Raw genomic sequence first — 27,180 nt, forward strand, 5'->3', positions numbered from 1 at the left:
TTTAAGATTATCAGATGTACAATACGTACATATATCACATTCTTGACGTTTTAAAAGCGTGTACGAATAATTTCTTTGACATTTACATAAGCATATATTTTCAAACTAATAAAAATAATGTTGAAGAATGTTAAAATAATGCCTCTTATCTTCTTGATAAGTTTTGGATATCAATGAAAAGGTAACGTGATATGGTAATTGTTATTGAAAAAAAGAGTTATCAATCATCTTGAAACACTAAGTAAATAATTGAATAAGTAGGTGATAGACCATCCACACACATATATATATATATATATATAAAAGGTACAGTGATATATATTTAGCAACAAAGATTCATTATTTTTTCTATATTTACAGTAAATAACAATTTATTATTAAACGTAAGGGCTCTTAGAACCCTTTCATTTGCAACCATTCCTTAATACGGGACACATAGTCTCCTTTAAATTTAATTATACCCGCAAACTCGTGTATCTGAGTACCGATAATACGTTTGAATTCTCCATAGTTCTCTAAATAAGTTCTTAGATCATGCTCTAATGTCCAGATGTTTCCTTCAATTTTGTTAACAACTGTAATCTTTCTCATTCCTCTGTGCGTTATTTTCAGATACACAGGAAACATGTAATTTCTTGAACGATTTATAAAATATGGATAATCTGTTGGTGAAGCTATCAAACAGATCAAAAGAATAATTTTTCAGAAACATAGACTGTTTAAAAACATTTCTTTAAGATGAAATAAGATGAAATTTAAGGCATATTTAAAAAGATTTTACCAAGTTGTGGTTTCCAACCAGATGGCAACTCAATATTTCCAGTGGGTGGTTTAGGTATCGTTTTGTATGGCAGTAAACGTTCTACATATTTCCATTCATTTGGATCTTTAGTTATCTCATAATTTGTGTAATCCTCAGGTTTTGTATATATAGGAGATGATTTATAGCTGCTCCACCTGTGTTGAGTCTAAAACAAAAATTATAGCAAGCCATACATTGATGCAATAGTTTTAACAAGCAACATTGAGTACGATCCAGCAGGCACTGCAAATGCTTTGTAGCGTTTTTACTTCTTTCTCTTTCTTTATTCGAATCTGATGAATAGAAAAAGGAGAAATGCTACGCAGCATTTGTAGCAGTTGTTGGACCGCACTAATTGTTACATATTAAATAAATATGTTAAAAGCTACTACAATATTGGTACATAAAATACAAGAAATTTATTATTTTTAATAGCTTTGAATAGTACAAATTTCTTGTATCTTATTGCATATGTAGCAGAAAAAATATAAAATGAAGAGCAAATGGCAATTGTTGCGATTATCCTGAACTTTGGCGATTGCTAGTCTATATGATTGTATACTTTTCAATGGATATGACTGTCTAAATAATCACAGATTTTTAAATTATGCGTGCTCCAGCGTGGTTCCTTATTAATGAACAATGTTTATAGGTTAGCAACTGTCGCATACGATCGGTGTGACGTTTTCTCAGATATTAATCAAATTGACATAATTTATTCGGCCATTTAATAACAGGTCATGAGTTTGGTCGTGTTAAAGAACACCAAACATGCTCAGATAAGTGGCGTTTAAAGTGAAGCAAACTTTTTATCACGTGCTGCTCCGCGCAACTATATCCATACCGCGTATGGACTGTCCGTAACAATCGTGCGTTATCCTGTCACTATACTTTCTCGCGTATAACAGTGCGTTTATCAATGCATAGGTGCGATCGATGGAAACCGTAATCATGACACGAAGATTCCGAGAGAGCCGAGAACAAGAGTAAGAACAAGCACGTTGTTCGTGACGTCTACATGAGAGGCCCTTCAGCGGCGTCGTGTCGAGGTAACAGCAACGGGACGGCGTATTCGCGAGCGAGTGAAAATTGTTACCTGAGCGACAACGGGCGCGATCGCGCGAGACCTCGTCGCGGCATGGTTCAACGAACGACCGGAGCTCAGAATCGCGTTGAGGTTGACGCGTGCGAAAATTCGAAGGGCGGCCATTTTGGGACTTCGGTAAATAAGGGTCCGGCCGCCATTGATGCGCACGTACGACGGGCGCGTCTTCCCTTTCGTGCTCTCTCTTTCTCTCTGTCTCTCTCTCTTGTCGCGGCCGATCGCTGGGTAGTCCTCGTGCCGCGGCTACCCGCGTACCACCGCGCGCTGCCGCTGACGTTCATATCCTCGGCCGGGTTTGGGCCTCCGTGGCCGCTACCGACGACGAGGCGATTCCGCTTTAGGTAGGTGAACGCGGCCGCGCGCTCGCTCGGCTATACGAGGCTAAAATCCGCGCTGTAACGCGAGGTCAGTTAGCGCGCACGCACCATAGCCGAGATCGGCGAGAAGCGCCAGGCTAGACGAGCGAGACAAGACGAGGCGAGGTGAGGCGACGCGAGCCGAGGAGAGGCGAGACGTGACGAGACGTGACGAGACTGGGCGAGGTGAGGAGAGGAGAGCGGAGGAGGTGAGCGCTCTGTAGCCGCAGCGGTCGCCGCTGCCGCCGCGCCGTAGCTCTCATTTTCACGGCGGCGTCGCGACGCTGCCGGCGGTGCGCGCGTGTTCCTTTTTTTTTCCTTCGGAGTCGCGGCCGAACACGCGTCGTGCCGTGTAGTGCACGCCGCGCCACGGTCCTCTAGTTTGTTATTTCTACCGGGTGAATCGCAGGCGCGCGCCGCGCGCAGGGTTGCACTTTGCGGTGAAGTAACGCGCGCACGGCATTAGCGCAAACAGGCTATGCGCCTGGGAGAGGTCGCGCGGTTGGGCCGCCAGGTGGCGGTAGGCTGAAAACAGTAGGACGGCGTACACCCTGCAACGGGACCGTCTTTTTCACGGGGATTGTCGTCCGCGTTTTCTCGCGATCACCACGGACCTACGGCAGGATTTTCGGCCCCCGAGGTGAGTACTCCTGTCCGGGCTGCCACAGGCCCCGCAATCGGCCGCCGCCGTGGGCTCGCCGCGCCGCTCTGGAGCCTCCAAAATCCGAGTCGAGCGCGACCTTTTGTTTATTCGTGGCGATTTTTTCGCGACGACTTGTCGCGACGATTTCACGGCTTTCCGGCGCGATCCCGACCGGATTTTCGCGCTCGGCAGTTAACATGTGGCACGCGCTTTCTCGCGGCCGCGGAATCGCGACGATCGGCCCGCCGTGAGCCGAGATATCGCGTGAAATATTTCACCGTGGCGGTGGTATACCCGTGGTCGCGCAGCGCAACGAGGCGCTCGCTTCGTGTGTCCGTGTGTTAATGTGAAGTTTGTCACGTAATTTTTCTGGCGGCCAGGGCCGCATCTATCAACCCCGTCGTCCTGTCCGTGCCGCGCATCAGCCACCGGACGATAAGGATCGTGCGCTTTTCTTTGCTCGGCGTCGTGCTCGTCCGAGCGCGCGCGCGCGCGCGCTTTTCCTCGTCCCTATCTCCCCTTTCGCGACAGGAAGGTGTTTGCCTCTTGATCATACTCGCAAAATCCATGCGCTGCTTTCGCGTCGCAAAATTCGCTCGCGCGCACGCTGCTTGCCGTCGTGAAACACGGTTTTTGATTTCGCCATGTTCACTTTTGTGTGAAAACTTTCTTTACCTTTTAAACGAGTCTCTATCGGTGCGTAATGTTTTCTTCTTTTCTTTATTATATATTCAGGTTTTCTAACATGGGACACGTTACTCTTCGTGCAGTTTTTCTTAATATTAGAATATTCCTGAGTCAATTCAGACGGAGAATCGTTTGATACGTAGATTATTACGTGATAAAATTTTGTTATAAACATTCGACAATAAACAAATGCACTTTTCGATAAAGAGACAGCGCCTTAGAGGATGTAAATGATATTGCAGGAGCCCAATGTGGGTGGAAGTGAGATGGCATCCAGGGAAAAGAAACCCTTAGCGCCTTCCAAACTGAAACAGAAGGCGAGTAGTGACTCTGGCTTGCCATCCAATGAGGTCAAGAATAAAAAGGGCAAATCTTTGCCAAGTATAAAGCAGCAGCAACTTGCGCGAGAGATTTTTGATACGGTAGCAACAGGTAATCAGCTCTCAGCTAAACTAGAGGCGAGCTTGCCACGCAAGAAGGCTCTGAAAACTCTGAAGCGCAAACAGAACTTGAGAGTAGCCAAGGCAAATCTCATCAAGTCCAAGGTTACTAAAAAGGTGACAAACAAGAATATACGCGGGATACCTTCTAACGTGAAGAAGGCTGTGAAAGCAAGGAGAGTTAAGCAGTGCGAAGAATCAACCGTCAGATCAATTGGTATTGCTCTGAGGCTTTCGGAGAGTCAGACAAACAGCGGTGACAACGAAGGCAAAGGAACTGAAACACCAAGTAAAAGTGCCAAGAACAATCTCAGGACCAAGAAGACCAAATCTACATCTTCAAGGAGTGTAGGGGAATCAGGAAACGAAGACGTACAGGACACAGAGGAGGCCAGTGTCGCAGCCAGCACAAAGAGTAGCCCTAAACTTGGCAAGAAAAAAGCAATAGAGAGCACTGACTCTTTATCCAAGAGTGCCAAAACAGCAAAGTCGGCGAGCCTGAAGAAAAATAGCATCAAGGACATTGTTGTAAAAGTAACAGAGCAAAGTGACAGCAAGGGTGCTAAGGGCAAGAAGAGCACTGGCAAGGAATCAGATTGTGGTAATAGCGTCAAAAGCAATACTAGCATTGAAAAAGTGACAAAAGTCGTTTTGGATAATAAGAGTTCTATTGATCTTACTATAGACGCAGTTATTGCCTCAATGTTGAGTGACTCTGAGACTGACAGTCAGCAAAGCGTCACGGAGAAGATTGAGGGAAAGATAACGAGAAGTAGGAAGATGTTGGTGGACGAGAATATCGCCGCCGACGTTGAAGTCAAGAAGGAGCCTGATACCGAGGACACGAAGGTGACGTCAGATGGGGAATGTACAGAGGCGGATCAAGGACTTCATCTGCAGAACGCGATCCAGTTGAGGAAGAGATCGTCGAAGTTACCATCGCTCAACCACCCGATCGACCAAGTATTTCAGAGCAGCTTGCGAAATGGCAAGCAACGTCATTTGTCAGATTCGGGAAATTCCACCTCGGATCTCGATCCCAGAAGACGTAGACTCAATTCAGACGGGCCTCCTGTTTCAGATAATTCGATAGAACATATCTCAGAATGCGGTGTAAATATGGACTCTTGCTTGTCGGATCCTAGCTGCAACGAATCTCAGACCACCGTAGCGTCGACTAAGGAGGACGTTTGCTCGACGAAGGATGACGATGTGTCCAAGAACTTCGATGAGAACGCTGAGACCGCATCGGAAATCGAGAATAACAATAACAGCGATCGCATGGACAGAACGGGCGAGATAGGGCCGACACTGCGTTCCAAGACCAAGACAAAAAGTACGGAGAATGAAGCAACGAAGGACGACAATGCCAAGGCGGAGGACACGTGGGTATCATCGAAATGCGTAGACGCGCAGGACGATTCAAAGAAACTTAATAATTTAGACCAAGCTAGAAAAGACAGTATTTTAGCGAAGCTCGGAGATAAACCTAAAGGCCGTAGAAATAGTTTAAACATAGATATGAAGAAGACCGTTAACTCTTTTTACAATGCAGACAAATCGGACACTGCTCCGAAGGCGCCGATAGATAAAATTATAGAAGGCATTAAATTAACTATCGTCAAGTCCATCGAGGACAAGATCTATCGTCCCGGGTTGAGCAAGAACTTCGATATGCCCAAGAGTGAGGAAGTGATTGCACCACTCAGCACGGAGTCTCAGAAGTTGGGACTGGAGGAGAACACCGACGAGGACAAGTCCATCGTTACGGAAAACGAAAGCACATCAGAGAGCTCGGAAAATTCAGTACCAAAAGTGGCCGATACTGCCAAAGAGATTGAGAAACTAGTCATGTTTGATATTGAAGAAGCAGAGACACATTCGCAGAACACTCAAGAGAATAAAGCCTCTGGTAGCGACAGAATTCACGATGTACATAATACCTGCGAGTCTACGTGTAATATAAGTAGTAATAGTGGCACATCTTGCAACAACGTGAATGAGTCCGAGGCGGGAAGCGTTGGCTGTAGTACGGCCAACGACACATCGACCAATATCAGCGATAACGATTCCAAGTTATCGGACGAAAACAAGAAGGCCGTCACTATTACCCGCAAATCCCCGAGGATCAGTGACAAAAGTTCCGACAGCGCTGGCAATTCCGAGACGAGGAAATCGAATAGAACACCGAACAAAGTAGCCTCGAAGTTGGACAATGCGGACGTGGACACGCAGAAACCTTCGAACGAGGACATAGTTGCTTGCGACTCGCCGAAAGAGGACACGGTGTCTCACCAGCATTCGGATGATAACGCCGTATCCTCGCCGATACCTGCATCTTCTGAGCAAACAGAAGAGAGCTTGCCAGAAGAACACTCGCAAACGAGGAGCACGGAAGAGTCGGAAACTGAAATCTCTCTGAACGTTTCCGGTGACTCGGAGGAGTCGGAAACGCTGGAAAGTATATCGCGCGAGGTGGAGAGACTAGTAGCGGGAGATCAAGTTGTTAGGTCGCCGTCGAGCCCTGCGAACGACGCTACGCAGAGCGAAGAGGTGACTCTCGATGTGAAAGACGAGGAACACGAGGTTCCAAATAAACACGAAGCATCTGCTTGTCGCGATGACAATTTCACGACGTCGGGATCAGCGGCCGACGTCGCGAACGAGACGTCGAGCAAGAATCGTGCGGATGGGAAACCTGTCGACGCGACTGAAACGTTAAAGGAGAATGATGCTCCCGATGAGACGGCGCAAGACGTGAAGCATCATAAGACTAGCAATAATCCCTCGTCAACCACCACAAACTGTGATTCAAATAGTGAATGTAGCTCTGTAAATCCTGTGCCTACACATACGTGCACTTCCGGTCGGCGGGAGGCCGACGAGACCGAGGAGGGTGGCAAGCCCGATCAAGATAGCAGCAATTGCAAGGAGGCCAGCAAGCCCAATAACAACTCAGTCGCGAATTGTGATACGACAAGAAATACGGACGAGAATGTCTTGAATCAAAAATCAGGACACAGCGACACAGCCGCTCCGATAGCGGACGAGAGCAATAAGTCGTCCGATGAGCAGAAGCCAGTCAACGATGAAAAAAACAGGAGAGTGTTGCGGGCCCGCGACAAGCAGAAGAAGGTTGAGAGCAGGCAAGCGAGTCGCAGCCTGTCGCGCGAACATATCGACAACAACGTGAAGGTCAAGACGGAAGTTCAGAATACGAGTGTGGACAAGGTAGACGTCGACGAAGTGCAAGATTCGACGCTGGACGAGACGAGCGTGCCTGAGAGCTCCCAGAAAACGGAAGACACGAGCGACTCGCAGAACAATAACGAGGATGTTGATTCCCTCGAGCCACAGAGTCGCACTCGTCGCAGTAGAGACGGCAAGAGACGCAGGGAGGACCCGCCACCTCTGACAAGTGGTTTGAAGGCAAAGCGCACCAAGCGAGACCTGCGAAAATCCGATCAGCAGAACAAGGAGGAGACGCTGCTGGACAACGAAGTTGCCAAGATCAACGAGAACAACAGATCCTTCCGCAAGTACGGCGGCAGCGCCGGGGAGCGCACAGCGGACAGCTTCTGCAGTTACTTCGAGGAGGGTGCGCAGGATGGACTCGACAAGCTCGAGAAGAGCTCGAACTTGCGCAGCAAGTCGGAGAATGATCTTACGATCGCCGTCGACGAAGCCGGCAAGAACGAGGAGCGGCTGTCGCGCAATCTGTCCGAGAATCACGTGTCGAAACGGGACGACGATGTGGACCTCTTGGCGAACGCGTGCAAGACCCTCAAGACGCCGGAGGCGAACGCGCAGAAAGACTTTGACGAAGCCTCCACGTCCGGCGAGTCGTCGAACAGCGGCACACCGAAGATACTGGAAACGCCCGAGGACAAAGCGAAGAAGGAATCGATCTTGCGTGTTCTGGGCTTGGAGTCTCTGGAAAAGGCTGCCGAGCGGCTGAATCATCAGAAGGCGCGGAAGGAGCAGTACACGGGAACGCTGAAGACTATCATCAGAGTGCAAAAGGAGAAGGACAAGGACAAGAGGGGCTCGCGATCACCCTTGAAAATGGTTCTCAAGCAGCAAGGTCGCGGGGATGGAGAAGGGGACTCACCCGAATTCTACACCATTCAAAAGGAGGTGAGGATTCAGGCTCCTGCGAGCTCGACAGAACGTAAACTCATTCGCTTACCGTGCAAACTCTTTACATTTCTCGGTCTTTTCTCTTTTTTTTGTGATTTTTTGTGGTCTTTCTCTTTGTTCAGTTTGAAATTCTTTAACAACGACCGCATCTAATTATCAATGACGAGAAAGTCTAGTATTTGTTTGCCTCCTTTTTTTTTTAATTGAGAGAGAGTTGTTGGCGATATTACACGGATGTAAAAGCAGTAAGCCAATGGGTTAATTTGATATACTTGTATATTTTATCAATCATTACGTTTTGTTTCTTTTTTTTTCAGTTTGGAACCAGTGGTTTGGGAGATAGCAGCTCTGGTGCGAACCGAAAGTTCACTACTAACCACAGACACTCTTGCGGTAATCCTGGTTGCGGGAATAACTAAAATTGATAATCTCACTTACTTTTCCTCCACTGCTTTGTCCGAAAAAAAATTTTTTTAAACTCTAAATGGACGGTTATTGAGACTAGTGCAGTGTAGTGAGGATCGTTCACATTAAAAGATTTATTACAATATCTCGGCATAATTAATGTCTGAAATTGTTAACGCCGTATTTCATTCTCATATTTTTCTCTCAACGTTCTTAAAGTTACTTATGCTTAATGTAATTTAAAAGAAAAAAAAGATATAATGCAATACGCATTGAATATTTTGCGTGCTAAATCCTTGTGTGCGGTTTAACTGAAAATCGATTAAGTTTTACTAGTTTCTACTGAAATTTGATAATAGAATGTTGTGCAATTCTTTTTTTTACAGACCACTAGTTCCAAAAACTACACTTACACCAGCCTTATATACGTATATGTTCTCTTTTATCTTAACAATGCATGATGCTATTGCTTTTTATATTAAGAGACACCTGCTAACTTCTTTTTTTTTTTTGTTACAATGTTCTCACTAATAAACTGTTCACGTTCACGTAATCTAAGTCGGCAGATAAATTATATACCGAGACGTGGCGTTAAAGTAGATGTGTCTCACTTGTAATTTTATCGTCGTAGATGAAGATAACGAGGAAGCTACGCCCAAGGATCGTCAGTCACTTGTCATTCCAGAGAAGTCCTCCTCCTTTTCTATACACCCTGAGCGCTTGTGCGCCGACGTCTGTTGCTACTGCTTTGGGAAATTCGGTTCTCTCGACACGCCAATGCATCTAGCCCAGATGAAGTCTGACGAGAGGCGTAAAAAGATCTTGAACATAGAGAGACACCTTACGAAAGACTCGTGTCTATGCGACGCTTGCTATCGTCATGTTGATAGAAAGGTTCGTTTTCCTTTTTTTTTTTTTTTTGTTTAAAAAAAGGAGATCTCACCAATCAATCAATCGATTCGAACTATTAAGTGTAACATTGCATAAAATTCCAAGCGGTTTGATTCTCTTTCTCAGGCAAACACTAGCCCAACAAACATGCAGCAGAAACCGCCGAAACAGCATAGGCAGCTGATGGTATTGAAGTGTTCGGCTCGCGAATGCAGAGATCCAGCGCGGCATAACGTCAAACGCCGTTGGTTACTCAAGATAAAACTTGGTCTCCAAAATCAGGTTAATATCTGTAGTTGCATCGAGAAAGTTAAGCGCACATAAGAAACGTTAAAATGTTTGTTATGCGATATAAATGCATTGTTCTCTTCAGCATCGATGCAAGCAATGTTATTATTGTAGGTTGACATTGACTGGGAGTCGAGTCAACACACCTCAATGTCTTTCTGCGTAAATCATTATGGTAAAATCGAGCGCTTCTTAACGTGCGCGTTATGCAAACGACGATTGGTTCGCAACCATACTCATCAGCTGGCTAATGCGGAGATCGACGAACTGAATCAATTAGTTGCCCAGCAAGGAATCCCCGTCATATTAGCGGCAGGCACATTCGTCTGCAAATTGTGCCGCTATTTCACGCAATTGCATCTAAAGTACAAAGACGTGGACAATATGAACACGAATAGCAGGAGCTTTTTCAAAAGTTACCGAAAGAGGTGAGTGCGGGATTTTGAGTGCCTTGTTTTCACGTCGTCCAAGAGACGGGATGAAAATGGAAGTTTTTAACTCCTGTCTTCGTCTTATTTCCTAAGATAGGAGTTTTCAAAATTCTATCTTAAGAAAAGGAAAACGAGTTTCTAACTTTGTCCAAGAGACTAGGCGGTGTTCATTAACAAGATTGTTATTCTTGTATCACATAGGATTTTACATTATCACGACATCGAAGTGCCCGAGTTCGAGGACGACGACACAGTGCAAAGTCAGACGAAAGACAAGGACAAGCGCAAGAAATCTGCCAAGGGCGCGCAATCCAAGAACTCCAAGTCACCGGATCGTACGATAAACTCGACGTCGGAGAAGTCGATACCAGAACTGAGCAAGGGTGAAGGCGGCGCGAATGAGATGGACACGGAGAATCGCACCGGCGCAAAGGCGAGTGTAAGCGACGAGACTGTCACGGAGGCTCAATACTTCGGCCTCGACAGGGCTGTGGAGAATCTGAAGAAGCGCAAGCTACTCGACCTGCATACGTCATACACGACGACGGAGTCGCCGGTGTCCTCGTGCGGCGATGTTTCGAACGATGTGGAGGAAATTCTCGCGATGGACAAGGAGGTCACGCTGACGCGACTGCCGAAAAGGGCGAGGGCCAATAACAACGATATCGCGCCTGTAGTGCAGAGACTCGGTGCAAACCCCTCCATAAGCGTGCGTACGCTCTTCCCGGGCGAAGAGGAGATGAATCTGCACGCCAAGATCGAGTTTGGCAACGTGCGCGAGATCACGCCGCAGGGCTGGGAGAAGTGTGCCACTATGATCCAATACGATCGCGACACCAAGCTGCTCTGGCAAGAGCTGCAGAGACCGTACGGTAACCAGAGTTCCTTCCTCCGGCATCTGATCCTACTGGAGAAGTACTACCGATCCGGCGATCTGATACTGGCGCCGAACGCCTCGCGGAACGCGATCAATTACTCCACATCGGTGCAGAATAGACTGATATCCTATGAGGGCCCGGAGAAGATGGATGAGCCGATAATGGAGCCGATCGGAGTCCCCTCGGAGTACACAAACTCGCGTCGTCTCAGCGGCGGCTATATGATGGAAAAGGACAACAGATTGCCGTCCTTACCCAGCACGAGCTCTTCGTCGATGAAGCCGTCGACATCGTCGTCGTTGCATCCGACGGCAAAGGCGAGCTCGTCGCCGCCGCGGATGCTCAAGCTCAACACGGGGGTGTCGATTATTAAGAAACCGCCGCCCAACCTGCAGCGATTCAGCAGTCTGCCGTCCACCAGCACAGCGAACGGCGGCGTGAAGCGAAAAGAGGCGCAGAGACCGTCGTCCGCTGTCCTCGGCGGCAAGATGTTTCACTATAGTGAGGCGGACATCAAGCGGCTGCAGACGATGAAGCGGCAGAAGCAGTTCAACGAGAGGCCACCCAGCGGCCCGATGGTCAGTGTTTCCAGCTCGCCGCCCGGTCTTAAGGCCGTCAGCCAGTACCAGAAGGCCCAACTCGTCCAGCACAACCAACAGTTCCAGCAGCATCTGCGAATGCAGCAAGAGATGCTGAATCGCCAGAGCCGTGGGGACTTTGAGCCGCTCATCTGCGACATGCGCAGCAGCGGGACGGCGAACGAGAACAGCTCGACGCATAATCTCATACAAAATCTTAACCTGCCCAAATCGATTCAAGTCACGACCAAGCCATCCAATCCGATCCCGATTTTGCCGAAAATTCCGAAATCGCTGACGGTGATACCACAGACCGTCACAAGACCCGTCGACAAATGAGAAAGAACGAACGCGGGAGATGTAAGTAAATAGACGACGAATATGCAGTTCTTTTTTGTCTTGTGTTTTCGCGGCGGACGAACGATCGGTCTTACGTTATGCGCGCGGAAGAGCGCGGCTTGCTACGCGAGTGCCGATATCAATCGGACCTCTCGAAATCGTCGCCAAAGCGCGTGATCAACGCTATACATGATCAATTTGCCTTACGTGAGCGCATCGCAATATGCACTTACCGAGCCTGAAGCTCAACGTACACGCATACATTCACACACACACACACAGACACATATACCCGTATGATTAATTTTACAGATACGTTTAAGACTAAATAAATTAGTAAGTTATAAATATACATAAAGAAATATATATATATATATGTGTGTATGTATGTGTGTATATATATATATATATATATATATATATATATATATATATATATATATATATATATGTATATATATATATGTATATATTTGTTGCATCGATCGTGATCACACACAAACTCGTAGATAGTAGGATTAATTCGAGCAAATTGTGACACCTCGATTCTAACGACATTATATTAACAACCAAAGCTTCACTATAAAAGAAAAAAAGAAACGCGTTAAACGAAACGTCGAACAATGCTGTTCCCACGGAAAAGTGCCTAAAGTGACAACGGACGGAGCCGTTACTTTATTATCAATTGTCTAATTACGCATGTGAGACTCGGGCTCTCGGAGCAGTATGTAGATACGTATATATACAGGGTGTCCTGCGAGGAAACCGATAAATTCCTGTAATGTAATTACAGAAATGTTCTGGAGGTAATCCTAAGCAAAAAAGTTTATATACACTATAGATCAATTCGGCTCAGTTATCGAGATGTCAGGAATTTTTTTTAATATTGTAACAGACTAAAAAAATATCAGACTATCATTTATAATTTTCACTTGAATATTATTATCTTAATCATGCTAATTGTTTAAAATGTTTACTTTCTGCTTGCAAACATACTGCTACTTGTATCATAAACCGCTGCCGATTAATTTCGCTAAGTTTAATTCTTCATATCTCGATAACTGAAACGAATTGTGATCTATAGTCTATATGAATTTTTTGGCTTAGAATGATCTTTAGAATACATTATAGAAATATGTTTGTTTCTTCGCGGGACACCCTGTATAAGGCGTCCGGTAAAAGTCCCGCTGTAATTGGCGGCGGGACGATCCCTCTGAAAACAGAGAAAAGAATTAGTGAGAAATGTAAAATATTCCCAGGATACGCGCAATCTTCGCAACGAGATCGTAGTTGTGAACGGCACTGTCGTGGAGAGGAATTAAGTTGGAACCTGAAAGAAACGTTCAAAGTTAAGTCACAAAGTTAGTCGCAGATGTGAGCGCGCACGAAAGATTGTGCAAGCAGAAGCAAGTTTGTAACAAAGCGCAAAGCAACGCGAGGAAGTTACGTAGAATTACATCAATAATCACACACAATGCATAATTATAAATAACTGACACACAATCGTTCGCGCGCGGCTCTCTCGTCGGGCCTTTTAAACTCAACTTTGGTCGCGTTGCTCTTCCCGCGAAGTTCATCCGAGTGAATTTCCGTAACGTATCGTTGCATATTCTCTATCATTGTACCTCACCATCTCGCAGGATCAGTCGAAACTAACTCCTTCATGTCGCGCTGATGCTTCCTCGCGAGGAGTGATCACCTCGCCGCCAATAATATGTCGCGATTTATCGGACGCCCCGCGTGTGTGTACACACACACGCGGAACGAATTTATCATTGTAGCAGCATTGCAACCGAATTAATTTAAGCGTATTGCTTATGTTGTCCTCATCTCTTTCTGTTCTCTTTTTCTTTTCCTTTTTTCTTTCCTTCTTTACATTTAGTTAGGAGTAACGTAGCGGGAAGAGAGTGGGTAGAGAATCTTTCTGTAAGATCCGTCGCACGGAAGAAGAGGATAATTTAGACTATACGGAAATCATTTCGGTGAATTTACTTGGTTTCGGTTCATTTTCTTTTTTTTCCTCTCATAGACCTGATAGACGCGCATCGGACATATCTATTTTTTTTCGTAGGGATTAAGGGGGCGAAGATGCGGGCTGGGTGCGAAAAGGGTGCAGAGAGAAAAGAAATAGAGTTATATATATACATATATAAATATATAATCGGAATCGTGCGATCACACACAGACGACGATTGTTATCGGTAGTTCGTTCCTCTTGCAACGCGTCTGAAGAATAAAGGGAAGAAAAAGAATTTTGATACATACATAGGCACACACACACACACACACACATACACACGCGCGCGCGCGCGCAAAACACACATCTGACAGTCACGCGGCGATCGCATGCGAGCGGTGCACCGCGAGTTCATATATTTTGTCTACGCAGAAATTCTTTCACGGGCGTCTCTCCCGAGAGACGCGAGAGACAGGCGACGTCGCGGGACACCGAATAATTGTAAATTATTATCAATATTGGCCTGCTCGCGACCTTAGGAACATAATGACGATATTGTAAGTAATAATGATCATAGATAGAGCACGAGAGAGGGTACGTTTATAAACGAAGCTATACGTGTTTAAGTGCGAGAGAGATAGGGCGAGTACGCCACGTAAGGAGCTAGATTTACGTTCTTGAGCTTATTTATTACGTTATTATGCATTAACGCGTTGTACATATAGAACGGTAATTATTCTATACTTTTTAATCGATCAATCATATGACACACAGACGTTTCTCAAAACGAATCGCGTGCGCGTCCCGTTCCGAGTTCGACTTTGCCTCGATCACGATGGACGCGGATAGCGTCAGGTCGGCGATCAAGGCGGGACGCGTCGGTTTCCGGGAATTTTTCTTTCCCTTTCCTTTGCCCTTCGCGTTTCTCATTCTCCTTTTCACGTTTTCTCCTATCTTTTACACGCGCTCGCGTGAAGAAAAATGCGGCCGATCGGGCCTCTCCTATCATTCGGCATTCGCCGCGCATCGCCACGTTCCTGTTAACAAATGCGAGATTCTCCTTGCACCCCGCGTTACAAACTGCCGGCGGGAAATTCTCTCGTTTAAGTTTTCGTGCGAGAAACAGCGGCGGAACAATGTCGCGGGAACAGTCGTCGCGTCAGAGTAACGGTTGCGTCCAGCAGAGAGAGGGAGAGAGAAGAAAAAGAAAGACAGCTGCTTTGCAACTGTGATAAAACTTGCGAATCTGATCGGTATATTCTCTGGGAGCCAGCTGGATCTAACAGCATGCACGAAAATGAATTTACACGAAAATTGCAACGGTTGCAAAGCAGTGTTTTCTGCTGAACGTAGCTAATGTCTCTAATCGACAGTTGGCCACGTGCGTCTCACGATCTTTTGCGCGCACAGTCGAAGAGAAGACACGAAATTCGTATTTCGCATCTTCTCAAGAATTCATCGCGGAATGATCTCTCGCGTACACGGATTTGGATGGTTTTTTTTCGTAAAGTTTTTTTTATCTCGAGATGTCGGGAATACCAAATAGAAGGCCTAAGAGTGGGGCTTTTATTTGATTTTTGTCGAAGTTTGCAACAGTATAATAGTCTGGAATTTCTGAGTTTGTATAAAAAATAGCTGCGACTGTCTTGGATCATTGTATCATAGATTTTCTCTGTTACATTATCGCATTATTTGCCTTATTGTTATACACAGATTTAGCTGATTTATATTATTTATCACATATTAACGTTTCTTACATTGGTTTTACGTTATCGGTAATTATTCGTGATTATTCACATTCAATTGCGATTTGATTGCTTCACCCGGATCGGTTGAGTCTCGATAAGTGATCTCAATTTCTAGTCTAGTACCAGTTTAAATTCTCTTCTCGTGTGTCATTGGGAAAACAGATATTCAGATCATACGTCTTTGTCTCTCACTAGATTTTACTTCTGTAATATTGCCATGCAAATTGGAGATTGCCGAGAGGAAGAATAAAAAAAAGGAAGGTAATGCGCTTGTAAAATTGTCCTCGTAAAATTTAATTCTCCACTCGCACGAATAGTAGAGAGAAAAGCATTTACTCGCACGTGGCCTCGATTTTTATCATGCATGCGTCATTTAATCGAATATACACACTCGATCATTGTCGTTACACACGAGTCAATTCACCATTTAGCCGTCTGCAATTTTACCTTCGTATTTACCTTACAGTCGAGATATTCGCTATTTTATACGCGTACAGATGAGAGTTTCTAATAGTCGCATTATTTTCACGCGCACCCGCGTTGTTCCTCCGCGATATCGTTCGTTCGCGAATTTACGCGGGGCGATAACGATTAACGTCATTAACATTAATCGCCCATTCGCATTTTCACGAGGTCGCGGCTGTTTTGCGCGGTCGCGCGCGTCGAGGTGGGTTTCTTCGTGCAAGAGAATCTGGCATCCGCGGAGGAACGGTATATATTCCTCTGGTATAATGTACATATAAATATACCTCTGAGCATTGAGGACATGTAGATACCTGCTCTGCGACGTAAGGTACACATATATACACACACGCTCATACATTTACAGATACACTGACATATTAAAAAAAAAAACGACCCACAAGCATACATTTCTATATTCATAATACGAATATATAACGCATGCACTTGTGCGCGCGAATGTACGAATGAAGGTATGTGGGTATTAAATGTAAATTGACTATATATATATTATAATATACACACGGCGTTATATATATATATAAATAAATAAATATATATAGTATATATATATAGTAGATATAACACTATAATATAAAAAGCACTTCGCGGTATGTTATACATATAAATGCTCTATTTTACTGAGGATATTTTTGATATATATCTATATATATATATGAATATATATATATATCGAAGAGTAAAGAGAGAGCACTGGCGGCGATATAGCGATTGATCAATAACATAGATATCGTTATTGACCATCGGCGGGATTATCTAAAATCGCAAATAGCCGTTTGTGGAGTGTGCTGCAAAGAGAAACTATATATATATATATATGTATACTTATGTAGTAATTATGTAAAACGAGAAGCGGACAGAGCGAGTGCAACGCGTGCGTACCGATTTTTTCATCTCACTTCTCACTCTTGTGATTAATGAAATTTTAGTGGCTAGGCTTTCCGCGTGACTCGCTATTGACTGAGAGAAAAACGGAAACTTTAACGGACTCTCCTCTTTTCTTTCGCAGCGAAAAGGCAAAAGAAAAAAGAAAAGGGAGAAAGAGATAACTCGAAGATCATTTGTTATTGTCGTGAGACTTGTTATTTGTCGATCCTTGCAGTTATATATCATTGCGATATGTGCGCGTGAGAAAGACTCTGTATATATTTTATCGTAACGTTCTGAGCGATACACTCACGTGCTTTCTTTCGAAATACCGCGATTGCCCTTACAGGACAAGGAAGGACGAGGAAGCGGACAACGCTCATTGCCGGCGCGAGTTTCCTCTGTATTATTTTGCACGAAATCAAGTTACGCGGAAGTACTCGTGCGGAGTGTCCCCCCCTTTTTTTATATGTATTTTTGATCCCTCGTCGATGAGTGAGTGAGTGAATGAGCGAGCGCGATTCGGAAACTGCGAGGGAACAACCCACGGAACGTTCGCCGTTCGCAAATTCCGAGCTCTCGTTCGCGTCGAATTGCGCGACGCACTCGATTTTTTTTCGGTTTTCGACGAGTGGTCTCGCTAAAGAGTTGTGCACTACTACACGCGCTTTCGTATATTTTTTTTGTCTGTCTGTCTCAACGGCACACTCCACGGCGCGGCGTCCGGCCACGTGTGCACACGTGCGATGCGCGCGACGAAGGAAGATATTGGATCGCGAGTGAACTGAGTTTAAGTTTGAGAAATTCTATTTTTCTGGCGGCACAGAGAAAGTATAATTATCGTGTTGCGATGTCGGACGAACGGTGTCTTGACTCTTCGGACGACCGATTGCGTTGACTTTGCGCTTAGAGACAATCATTGTAGGGAGACAGAAAGTATCATTCGCGGGAGTCAATTGTTTCTCTTGTTTTTCGTTTCGAAAAGTCGGATCTGTGTTAATAGCTGTTACTTTTCTTTTCTAAAACTTGGTTCAAGTGAGACTTTCAGATTTGAATTTAGAATCAGACGATTACTTTCCAGTTGAATCACGATTAACAAATATAAGTGTCATATGTATCATAATTCAATTTAAAAGCTTGGATCGGACCTTGAATAAAAATCTGAATATCTTACACGAAACAAGTTTGAAGTGACAAAGTACCAGTAAGTACCAGAAATAACAGTAAAAACTGTTAATATGAACCTAAGGCTCTTATTAATATTTGCCGCTTGGAACTTGTCTCATATATACTCAGATTTTTATTCAGAGATAAATCCAAATTTTTTATTTGTATCATATGATAAATATGATATTGTATGATACATGATATTGTATGATAATTTATATATAATATCATTTATATTATTCGTGATTCAACTGAGAAACTCTCCTTTAATTCTGAACTCAAAGTTGAGTATCTCACTTAAAGTTTCACGTAACAACTATTAATAAGGTTCGTATTAATAAGTTGTTACTTGAAACTTGTTTCAAACTGGATTTTTAGTTTCGAATTTATAATTAGATGTGAATTTCTCAATGGAATAGCGATTATAAATATAATGTGGCATATATCATACATTTTATTTGAAGAATTTAGGCCGTATCAATAGTCCTTACTTGAAGCTTGTTATCTCACATGAAATCCTCAGATTTGTCTTTAGAGTTAGATCTGAATTTTTCAATGATCACATGATGCACATGACATTATACTTACAATCGTGATTCTTTAAAAAAATTCATTCTATTTAATTATAAAAAATTAATTTAATTATAAAATTTAATTATAATTAATTTAATTATAAAAAATTCATTCTATTTAATTATTTAATTCTAAACTCTCAAATACGAGCATCTCGTTTGAGATAAGTTTCAAGTAATGAGTATTAATAGTTATTGTGAAACTCGTTTCAAATGAGATTTGAATTAGATGGGAGTTTTTCAGTTGAAATGCGCGCGATCACAGATATAAATGTCACATATATCATAATTTAATTGAAAAACTTGAATCTGACATTGAATCAAAGTGTAATGCCCATATTAATAGTTATTATTTGAAACTTATCCTACATGAAATACTCAAATTTGAATATAGATTTAGATGAAAGTTTTTTATTTGAATTATATAATACATGCGACATTATATTTGCAATTGCGATTCAGCTGAGAAACTCAGGTCTAATTCTAAATCAAGATCTAGATGTCTTATATATCTGGGTGTTGTCTGAAGTAAGTTTCAAGTAGTCTTTATTTTACTTTATTTCAGTTTACCATGTCAAGAAGTTTTTAAGTTTTACCTTAACCTTATTTTTACATTTTTCCTATATCTCTACTTCTTTCTTTTCCTTTTTCGCTTCTTATCCTACTCCTTTTCCTTTTACTTTTTTTTACCTCTTATCCTAAATATTTCTAATCCTATACTTGGCAAATTCTATCCTTTGGATTTCTTATCCTTAAATTTCTTATCCTAGATTCTCGGAAGTTTGCCATGTCTTCCGAGAGGAAAGTAAGTTTCAAGTAGCGATTATTAATACGTATCTTGAGCCTATGTTAATAGTTATTGCATCAGAAAATTTAGATGGGAGCTTTCCAGTTAAATTGCGGTAATAGATATACAAATGATACATATATCATAATTTAATTGGAAAACTTGAAACTTCTAACTCTGAATAAAAGTTTAAATACGCCACATGAGAAAATGTGACAATTATTAATACGAGCCTCAGATCTAACTTTGGATTCAAATCTGAATATCTCACGTGAGACAAGTGTCAAGTAAAGACTAATATGGTTCTAAAAGAGACGTTGAATACATAATTTATATATATGTAATCGTGACCATTTGAATTCTCAAACTCCTTTTACGCGGTTGACGGTCGATGTAAGATTTTTTTTTTTTTTATTTACGTGGCGACATTTGGCTGTCGACAGGCAAGATTGTCTCACGACTGTCGCAACTTATCGTATGCTCAATTTAGCCCCGATCTGATCGGCATCGCGGATCCTAAGAGTCAATGTACGTTCCGAAGACGCGTCGGGCGCGGGTTATGCCCCCGCATGCGAGGAAATGTTGTGAAAACGCGAGTGGATGAAGGTGCTGCTGCGGAAGCTTCGACCCAAGACCAATTGTTTGTCACAACGTCATACCCTGCGTCGTGTACGGCGTTTTAACATGAAAGCAAAATCATATCACACGGAGACGACGTTTGGAGTGTTTGAAAAATATATAAAACGACAAAAAAAAAGAAGAAAAAAAAAGACATCCGTCGGTTTCGTAGATAGAATTCATGCGTGATAAGTTATAATAGATAAGAGTGAAGGAAGTGATGCAGAGTTTGTTAGAAAATTATTTTAAACGTATTAACATATATTATTTGTAATATATATGTATATCATTATTATGTTCCGTTTAGTTATTCCATGGGGGAAAATATGGTGATGATGATGATGATGAGAGAGATGATGATTTGTAACGTTGCGAGACTTGCAACGAGTTTGCTCAAGTGTGACTGCGACCAAATTCTCTGACACGTGTATAACGCGAAGTGTGTGTGTGTGTGTGTCAACTGTGTATTCACGGTAGCAGCTTCATCCGCTTGTCATCGATCGACCGTTTCGCTTCTCCGATGACAAAGGCACCGGTGCGCGCGCGCGCATTAGGATCCGTTTAATTAATTCGCGACTAGACATTAATCGTGAATGAATCTTTTTACGAATTCGATCTTGTCAATTATGTAATTTTTTTTCTTTAGTATGAAATCACGAAAAGTGAATAATTTTGCAGTACTCGGAGGCGATCATGAATCTTTTCCTCCGATGTAAACTCGTGAAAAAAGTGAACATTCATATATATTTTCAAGATTAGATTTGTCACTTTTCACAAGTTCACACTGGGGGAAAAGACTCACGATTGACCCTGACGGTCCTCTCGGACGCGTGGAAACGCGACTCCCTCAATGAATAATATCTCGTCTCATTCGAATTTGCAAAATCCGCGCGCATTTTTGTCATCGCGGACGGCGAAACGGAAGAGATATCGCGGCCTTGGCGACGAATGGATCTCGAAGATAGTAGAAAGCGAAAAGAAAAAGAAGTAAATGAGAGTGTTTCTCGAAGCGGCGAATGTGATGGGGAGAAAAGCGAGGAAAATTGCGTTGCGTCGCGCAAAATGTTTCGGTGTTCTTTGCGTGCGCGTGGACGAGACTATTTTTCAAAAAAAAAAAAAAAAAAAAGGGAAAAGAAATAGCCGATGCGGCGAGATCGAGGAGACGAGCGATCGAGTCGCGTTTTGATATCGTGTGCCTTTTTAATAAGCGCGCTGAGTCTGCCTGATGCCGTCATTCGAGTCTCCCCTTCAAATTCGTTAATCAAATTCGATCGTGGCGGTGGATACTTTTTTCTTCTTTCTTTTTTTATTGCTTTCAAGTTACGCGGCGTTTAAAGCTTCCCTCGCGAGCTTTCTACTTTTGAGGGGTGGGAGGAAGGGAAGGTACGACATGTTTGCAAATTCGCAAATTGCATTCGCGATCACAGGACTCGAGATTTCGTGTGTGCTATTCAGACATTCTCTGCGATATTTGCAAATCAAACGGCTTTGATTTCCGCGTCCTTGGGATTCGGCTTCTCATCTCTCGATCGGCCGTCTCTCTCTCTCTCTCTCTCTCTTTCTCTCTTACAAAAGTGATATTTTATTAGTGGAACGGAAGGTGGTATAGAAATGAAACGTGTAAACGCTGCATGAAATCGAAGTAAATGAGAAGCAATAAACGCGCACTTAGATTTTAAGACGTGTAGCTGGATCTCTCGAGGATGGCGATTTTATTATACGTCTTTACAGACGTCTCTGCGGACACGCCGAGCACTCCGCGCGAGTCCGTGTCATTCGTGTCTTTTTTTCTCTCTTTCTCTCTCTCTCTCTTTCTCTCTCCCCCCCCCCTTCCCTCTCTCGTTCAGAGGTGTCCCTGAGAAAGCAGAAGAAAAACTGAAAGAATTAATAGTTAAGTTCACGACGAATTCAAGTGAATTAAAAGGAATGGCAAGTAAGAGTTGTCATCGCATTTATCTTTTGCGCAACTTTTGCACAAGAAGCGATATCAAACGTCGACAATTGCGCGGTATATCCATGTAGTTAGTAAAGTAATAATTACGAAGTAAGTCTGTCACCACAAGAAATTTCTTCCACTGATTGGTGAGTTGTGCGGCTTTTATCGTCATCTTGGACTCTAATTATCTAATTGTTTGTGATATTCACAGAATAATATTGAATATGACTGTTCTTTAAAAGAGAAAGTATAATTTACTGAAGGAGATCGGTCACACTAATCAATGTTGAGCTTTAAGTTGCTCACTGAACGTATCGATTTCTATCGATTAAATGCCTCTAAATGTATAAATCTTCTGATTGGCTTTCGGTCACATTTAGAGACGCTTTTATCGATAAACAAGAGTTTTCAGAACAAGGGTTAAAGTGAAACGCATACAAACATATTGACTCAGTATTCGACTCACAGTTTCAAAATTATAACAATAGAAGAATAGGGGATAGTATCATAGAAGATCCATCTATAGTACACGCAGACAGATTTGTGATCCATTGTGTTTCACTATGTAGAGAGAAACTATTATTTTATTACAAAATTATATACAAATACAACAAGTATATAAATATATAAATATATATATATATATATATATATAGACGGAAAATAAATAATCTATAGAAATGTACACATATACATATATATATATATATATATATATATATATATATATATATATTTCGTTACAAACATTATATCATAAACGTTGGGAAGTGTTTATTGGTTTTGATTGTATAAACGTTGTGATAATGGATCATAACAGCTAATTCGGTATTATTTTGCACATTATTTTTTTGACATTTTATGCGCAATATTTTAGATTTTAATCTTTTATAATGTCAATGTGCAAAATTATTAACCGATGATTACGAGACCCGCGTTATTATTTAATTTATAACATATAATAATAGTTCGCATTCTCCCAGACTTATAATTCAATGCGTTAGTCATTGTACTGATCTCTCGTTAGTGAGTGTTCCGAGCGTTATTTCATCATTGGATAATTATACAAGGATTGCGATTGTATGGTTGGTGAGAAGCTACCTTCATAGTTGTATCATCAGAGTTTAGCATTTCGACATATTTGCCGTTCAGCGGGAGATCGTATACAAACGCGATTAATTGCAACCCAAAATTCATGCAAATTTTTATTTTGTTCGCGTGTGCAATTTTTGTTTGTTTGGACGTCGCTTTTAACTTACGCGTATAAATCGTTGAAGAGGGTCACTTATTAAAAGGATGGCCGAAATATCGAAACTTGAAGACACTTGTTATACAATATAAAATAATGCGCTAATAATTGTGGCAACAATGCTTTACTTACCATTCCTTTTTCTATGTTTGAACAAAAAAAGAAAGAATGTCGCGACGACCGAATCGATGTCGTGAAAACGATTCCTTCCACTGTTCTCTCTTCTCGACAATGTGTTCAAAAATTCAATGTCAGCGTCACCGCGGAGATTGAATCGCGTGGTCGAAGACTTATTTGCAAAAATCAAGGGAGAAAATTTGTGGCATCATCTGCATTCCTCCTCAGAAATTGCGAAAGTCAGTTCGACTGGATTTTCTCGAATTAAAGATTTGTTGCTTCGAATTCTCGTCGAAAAGATTTTCGAGCCGTCTGAGCCTTCTTTCGAGCGAGCATATGGTTCACTTATCTTTGAGAATTTCCTTTACTTTACCTAGAGATATCCAAGAAACCAAACAGACGTGACTTAATTCAAGTGCATGATATGATATCCAGAATGTCATTCCGCGATAAGAAGACTAAGGGAAAGAAAGAGAGAGAGAGAGAGAAAAATGTGGCCTTCATCATCCGCGTGACACGAGAAGCTTTTTCAGAAAGTCGCACGTGGTCGTATCGGGGACCGCGCTGTGTTCAGTGATCCCATTCTGCAACTTTTAACGACAGTGTCCTCGAACGTTACGTCGTTGTCGCGCAGCTTTTCTACTGTTATATTTTACTTGCGTAACAACGAAGTAGCAATAACGACACTTGATGATGGAAAGCCGTTAAAAATTACAGAACAGGTATACAGGTGCCTCAAAAAACGAACGACTTAGCATTCGTTCTTAGATACTACGAGCCAAACACGATCGAGCGATGCGTCAGCTCGATCGTGCATCCGATGACGACGCGACCAAGAATGCAATAGAAAGTCCCTGAGCCTTTTTAGTCCGCGCTTTTCCCGATACGGCCCGATTTCGGTCCCGTTTTCCCGATATTTTCCGTTATCCCGTTTCGTGGATGTGTCGAAACGCACAACTTTTGGAACATGGACAGAGAGAAAGAGAGAGAGAGAGAGAGAGAGGAGGGGGAAAAGAAGGGAAGTTCTCGTTGCGACTCGAGTGCGTTTTTACGCGTCGCGATCGCTCGTTTGCTCTTCGCAATCGAACCGCGACTACGAATCGCTCCAGGGTGTTATTTTACGACGCGAGAAAAGATGCGGAACTTGCAATATGGTATAGACGTGCATTATTCCTTAAAAAAATATATCAAAATTTAAAAGGTGGGACCATTTCCTGAGGAGTCGTAATTTTGAAATTCAAATACTGAGACGATCTCTCTGAAGTACAATTTTACCGAGATATCAAGGAATTGTCTCCTTATATAGCTGCATGAAAAAAAGAGTTTGTTATCGGAATTTTGTTCAAATTGACAAGATTTCTGGTTAACTTGAACAAAATTCACTGGGAAGAAACACTTGAAAATTTACTTGTGGGACATAAAGTTTATTTGTGTGAATAAACTTTATATCCCGCAAATAAATTTTCGAGTATTTTTACTTCCCAGTGTGAGTTGAAGCGGAATTTTCGTGTTTCACCAGAAACTTGCTCAATCCGACAAAACGTTTTTTCTCGTGCGCAAGGTCATCAATGAACACCGACCAATAACAGTAACATCACATCAATATTCTAATTTCTCATTCGACAACGTAACTGTGGTGTACATGTATTATATTACACTCGCTGAGTGAGAAATTATAACATTGATGTAGAGCAACAATGTTAATTGATTACTGAGTCGGTATCTAACTCTCTGTTCATTTGCAGCAGGAGTGCAGCCAAAAGGGTGAATGTTCCTTCTCGGGACAATTGTACACGTCGGGAGAATTGTATTTCCGGAATATGTCGTCTCGCTTTACAGGAAACTCCGGGAAATTGTCCCAATTTTGGAGGTCTTGATTTTTCGGGACAATGCGCGTCCACATTTGCATTATTTGCAATGTTCCCAATGCGGTTAGTGGTGAAGTTGGACGCGGATCAAAAGGGGAGGGGAGGGGAAAGAGAGGGAGGGAGTGATCGATACCGGCGGCGAATCACCGAGGTGTACATCCGCCGATCGAGAGTTCTCGGCGCGTCTTAACGACGTGTAATTAAGAGTTATCGTTGCGCCCTTACGTAAGACTAATGTTAAGATTATTATTTTGTACAATAAGATCCTCACGATACTGCGCGATACTGCCCGTCACGACCCGTCGGCGCACCGTGACACCGTAATTAACTTCACGTACGTTCGTCTAATTTAGTTTCGGCGCGCGATAACGCGCTATCGCGCGACATCGTCGCGAGTTACGATGTATGGGAGGGAAGCGGTTGATGATGGATCGCGCCGAGACCGTTGTTGGTGTGCACGCGATCCAAATCGATTGCGATCGCTCTCTCCCTCCCTCTCTCTCTCTCTTTCTCTCAAGAGAGCGACGCAGCATCAGCGGTACATCGATGCCGGTATCGGTCCCCTGTGAGACCGCTTATCACTCGTTGCATCGTCTGATTATGACGATCTCGGACGACGAAAGAGACTTTATGTCGCAGCAATAATCGTCGCGGTGAATGATTCGCGCCTTTTCCACGGGAGATCGTTTCGTCCGAGAGGAACGCGTACACTGAGAAGAAAAGACCACCTGAACATTAATTTGTGGGGTATAAAGTCTGTGAAATAAACTTCATTTCACACAAACAAACTTTATATCCCATAAACAAATATATCCGGGTATTTTCTCTCAGTGCGACTAATCTCGTTCGATCGAGGAAGAAGCGCGGGACGTTCGATCGGGAAAGAGATCTATCTGTCTGTCGATCGCGAGCATGAAAATAAAAGTAAATAGCGAAAAGAAAATAAAAATAGTGATCCTCAGAGGAGAATGAAGAATGTAGACATACAGGAAAAAGGGATAAAGAGCGAGCAGAGGAGGGGGAGGCCTCACCTCTGTGTGTTCGGGGCCTTATCCGATCTCGGCGCGTCCATGCTCACACGAATACATACACACACACATAAAGGCGTGTATACTATACATACACATACAGACAATACATTCACATACATACAATAACAAACACGCAGTTACAACTATTATGTTATTTATATTAATATTAACACACGTTAACGTTATTATCATGGTAATCCTTTGTTTATTTAGTCTTTAAGTACAATAGTTACGACAATTAGTTCTCGATCCTTTGTATATATATATTCGCAACTCTCAATAAAAAAGGTAAAAAAAAGGGATAAGACGAAACGAACGAGAGACCGACCCAAAATACGCATCCATCATTATTTTCACATATATAGACGTTTTATATTTATTGTACACATTAAGAGAATCGTTTTCTTCGACTACGAAAAATGAGTAAAATACAATAAACCGTAACGTCCCTAAGGGTAATGATAATAAGATGGTTCAAGCGGCATTTTGCAAAGAAAAGTTTCTAAAATATTTTGAAGAACATACAGTTCACTCATCTGTTACGACACTATATGAATTCAAATCGAGATCCGTCAAACACCGAGACTTTTTATGAAATCTGTCGAATCGTACTGCGTAAGCAAAAAATCATGGACAAATGCGTGCACTACTCAAAAACGTGGACTTTCTACTTTAATTTGCGCGCTTATTTGTTGCAATACAATTTCTTCACACAGAATTATTCTACATTGAAGCAAAATGTAGCGTTCTTTCGACTTTGATCGTTTGTGGAAGATGAACGATTTGATGTGCGATAT

General features: G+C 42.7%; 2 protein-coding genes across 7 annotated transcripts; one reads left to right on the forward strand and one right to left on the reverse strand.

The window, feature by feature from the left end:
* Positions 1-296: 296 nt before the first annotated feature.
* On the reverse strand, positions 297-2,041 carry LOC116848172 (probable 39S ribosomal protein L49, mitochondrial). Its single transcript, XM_032824001.1, has 3 exons — positions 1,899-2,041; positions 782-968; positions 297-674 (listed from the first exon to the last, which is right to left on the reverse strand). Exons 1-3 carry the CDS (start codon positions 2,010-2,012, stop codon positions 394-396), a joined length of 582 nt encoding a protein of 193 aa, XP_032679892.1. The 5' UTR covers positions 2,013-2,041; the 3' UTR covers positions 297-393.
* On the forward strand, positions 1,627-26,683 carry LOC116848170. Of its 6 annotated transcripts, none has more exons than XM_032823998.1 (7): positions 1,627-1,851; positions 3,836-8,170; positions 8,491-8,566; positions 9,210-9,472; positions 9,596-9,751; positions 9,872-10,185; positions 10,390-11,983. In XM_032823998.1, exons 2-7 carry the CDS (start codon positions 3,860-3,862, stop codon positions 11,981-11,983), a joined length of 6,714 nt encoding a protein of 2,237 aa, XP_032679889.1. In that variant the 5' UTR covers positions 1,627-1,851; positions 3,836-3,859. The 6 variants fall into 6 exon arrangements, with proteins under 6 accessions (XP_032679889.1, XP_032679888.1, XP_032679887.1 ...); XM_032823997.1 differs by lacking the exon at positions 1,627-1,851 and adding an exon at positions 2,122-2,248; XM_032823996.1 differs by lacking the exon at positions 1,627-1,851 and adding an exon at positions 2,350-2,472.
* The last annotated feature ends 497 nt before the right edge of the window (positions 26,684-27,180 follow it).

Source organism: Odontomachus brunneus, unplaced genomic scaffold (assembly GCF_010583005.1).
Source record: "Odontomachus brunneus isolate Ranch 3 - 2012 unplaced genomic scaffold, Obru_v1 Obru_scaffold_090, whole genome shotgun sequence".
Lineage (NCBI taxonomy): Eukaryota > Metazoa > Arthropoda > Insecta > Hymenoptera > Formicidae > Odontomachus > Odontomachus brunneus.